At 33.8% G+C, this 3,169-nt stretch overlaps 1 protein-coding gene across 1 annotated transcript; it reads right to left on the reverse strand.

The window, feature by feature from the left end:
- Nucleotides 1-717: 717 nt before the first annotated feature.
- LOC133187590 (probable E3 ubiquitin-protein ligase MID2) lies at nt 718-2,416 on the reverse strand. The gene has a single exon (XM_061323013.1). It carries the CDS (start codon nt 2,396-2,398, stop codon nt 740-742), a length of 1,659 nt encoding a protein of 552 aa, XP_061178997.1. The 5' UTR covers nt 2,399-2,416; the 3' UTR covers nt 718-739.
- Nucleotides 2,417-3,169: the final 753 nt, after the last annotated feature.

A 3,169-nucleotide genomic window follows, 5' to 3' on the forward strand; every position in this document is an offset into this window, starting at 1 on the left:
TAATATTTTGACAATAATTGCGAAAAAATATAAAATGCAACATCTTTCTCTACAGATCAAATGGTGACACCCCGTACTACAGCTTCACCCAATTTAACTTACATAAAAGATAAATGTCATAGTGTACTTCAGTGTCACTGATGTAGAGCACAATCTCTTGCGGATGCCAGCATAGTTATTTTGTGTGTGTGTTGGAGGGGGGGGGGGTTCTAAAGTTTCCATGAGTTCAGGAAGGTTGGTAACCTGCTGCAATTAAGTTTGCCATTCAGTATGAAGTTCATAACATTTTGATTGTTGATGTGCTATGAATTCAGTTACATTTTGATATATTTTTCAGGAGGTGAAAGAAGTCGCCAAGTTTCTATTATGGTAGGTCAATGACCAGATATGCCTTGAGACTTGACAATACATGAATTAAAGGAAATCTCCTTGTATGATTTTATCACAGGAAAGGTTGTGGTTGAATTTGTATCATTAGTTGATCTTTCTGTTGTGTCAGTTTTTTTTTTAGCAGAAAAATATTAGTAAACAACAATGTTCATGGAATAGTATCTAGACTTATACTTTCCTGATTAACTCTAAGATGGATAAGATGCCTAGATCGAAGTTTGCACTTTGACAAAATATCGAAATACATATATTGGTTTTATTTTCTTGCATTATTTAAAGATTATAGAAAATTTGATCAACAAACATGGTAAAACAGTTTTTTCTGTCATTATTATTATGAGGTGTAATATTACAGTAAATATTTAATTTTTTTAACATTTCCTCTGCACTCAGCCACAAACAAGTTGTCATTTTTGTCCACACATAAACCATATGGATCCTTCAGGTCACAGTTATCTATATAACGGAGGAACTGTCCATCCTGGTCTAGGATGTGGATACAGTCGTTGTTACAGTCTGCTGTCAGGATCTGACTCTGGCTGTCTGTTGTGATGCCACGGGGTTTAAATGGTTTAATCTTTGTAGCAGAAGGATGACCAGTGTGTCTAAATCGGAGTTTTCCAGCTTGATTGACTACCACTACAGCACCTGCTTTAAAGTCAGCCACACAAATATCCAGGTTTCTGTTCTCACTGATGTATTTAATGTAGTGATATCCTGAATACAGAGGTTTACCCTCATCATCAAACTGGATTGCTTGTTTCTCTGTAGAGCCCAAGTAACGGACAACTTTGGCTTGTGTTTTATCATTACTGAACATGGTAAGCAGGAGGTCACCAGTGGAGGTGACACAGAGATTGTTGGGTGTCCAGCCCTGAAGTCTGATAACCTCCTCTATCTGTCCATTCTTTACTTTTTTCACAGTCTTTGTTTTCCAGTCATTGTACACTAGACTCCCATCACTTGTCACTGCTATATCACCTGGCCACTCCCCTGATTTTGTTTTGATTGTTTTGATAAGTGAGCCTTGGATGTTAAAGCATTTCATATCACTGACTTCTGCACTGGTCCAGATTTCTTCTTCACTGATACAAGTGACACTGCGAAGGTTTTCATACCCAGTATTTATAGAAGTGATAAGTTCTAGTTCTTCCAGCAGTTTTCTGGTTGGTGTCTCTGGTTTATTCAGTGTGTAGCCATTCTCTTCTGATTTGGTGGATAATGGTGTTAAAGATCCAAACAACTTATAAAGTTGCTCTGTATCTTTTGACTTAGGATTGAATATTGGCAGTGATACCGTAACTTTATGTGGAAGTTTGCTTAATTCTTTGATTTTAGAAATGTATTCCATAGTCATAGACACTTCATTTGATTCATCTATTCTATTTAATCTAAGTAGTGTTTGTTCAATCAGATTTTGTATCTGTTTAATTTCATCTAAATGTTTTTTCAGAATGCTCACATGTTTGATTTTTATCTCTTCAATTTCTGTTTTCATTTTGTTTACAGTATTGTCAATTTCCTTATGCCATTCTTCTCCATGTTTTGTAACTGCTGTTGTAAGTTTTTCATATTCTCCATCCAGGTTAGCAATCTGAGCTTCTATTTCAGTTGCAATTTCTTCATAAGCTGGAGAAACTATGTTTTCTAATTCTTCAGCATCTTTTCCAATGACTTCTCTCTTTGAATTATAGATACCCAAAAGAGTTGAAATGTTATGCCCCTTATGTGTTTCAGATATAGTACACAAAGAACAAACAGAGGTGTTGCATTCTTCACATTGAAATTTACATCTTTTTTTATCATGTATTGTGCACTGTGGATAAATCAAAGTAGATTTTCTTTGTTGGAATGGGACCACAATATGTTTATTATAGTCATCAGAAATATGTTTTCCTATACAAGGAATACACAGATTGACATGACAGAAATCACAGTACATCTGCACGATAGCTTTCTCACAAAGGTCACATCGGACGACATCTTGGGCACTGTTGCTGGGATCCATATCCAAATCTACAATATATGAAAGTACAAATGAAAGGAGAAACATCTACTCTTTAAGTCTATTTATATCAATTCTTCTGACAAACCAAAATGTCCTGGTTAATCTAATTTGTAACATCACATATTTCACTACTAATATACCGATTTTTCGTTTAAAAGTTTAATATCAACTTAGGAATGTTAGAGACCCCCCACCCCACCCCAACCTGTATCTAATCAAATTACCTGTCTAAATTATTTCATAAACCTTTTATGCATATAAATAGTTAAATTATTTCATATAAGTAACAGTACCTTATAACGGGCAATTTCAGTCTCTATATACATGTACATGTATCAAAATAAGAATCCAGAAAATGCGAAATGGCGGACCTTGTTATCACCTGATTGGAAGGTTAAAATACAGGGTGTCATTGAAGTTGTCTTTCTTGTGTAGATGTTGTTCCTCTCATATACATGTAGTAATTTCAAATGCTTGATTTTTTTTAATAAAAATTTTAATTTATTTTGAATACTGAAATTTAAAAATATTTTAATTCAAAAATCAAAACTTAAAATTCAATTAAACAGTTTTAATATCCTAAATTTTATGTATTTGAAATTTTTGAATTATTAATCTATCTATTGAAGGGAAGATTTTTGCTTAACGATCTAAAAAAATTCAATATCATGTTCGTCTTTTAAAAGTTTGAAAATATAACTCTAAATTTCAACTTTCAGAACGCTGCAGACTTTTTAGCTCACCTGAGCCAAAGGCTCAAGTGAGCTTTTC

This window comes from Saccostrea echinata, unplaced genomic scaffold (genome assembly GCF_033153115.1).
Source record: "Saccostrea echinata isolate AGI-Se365-2 ecotype Australia unplaced genomic scaffold, CSIRO_AGI_Sech_v1 ptg000015l, whole genome shotgun sequence".
NCBI classification, from domain to species: domain Eukaryota; kingdom Metazoa; phylum Mollusca; class Bivalvia; order Ostreida; family Ostreidae; genus Saccostrea; species Saccostrea echinata.

Bases quoted from the DNA above. Each gene is read 5' to 3' on its own strand.
- LOC133187590 (XM_061323013.1), bottom strand. From the start codon at position 2,398: ATGGATCCCAGCAACAGTGCCCAAGATGTCGTCCGATGTGACCTTTGT.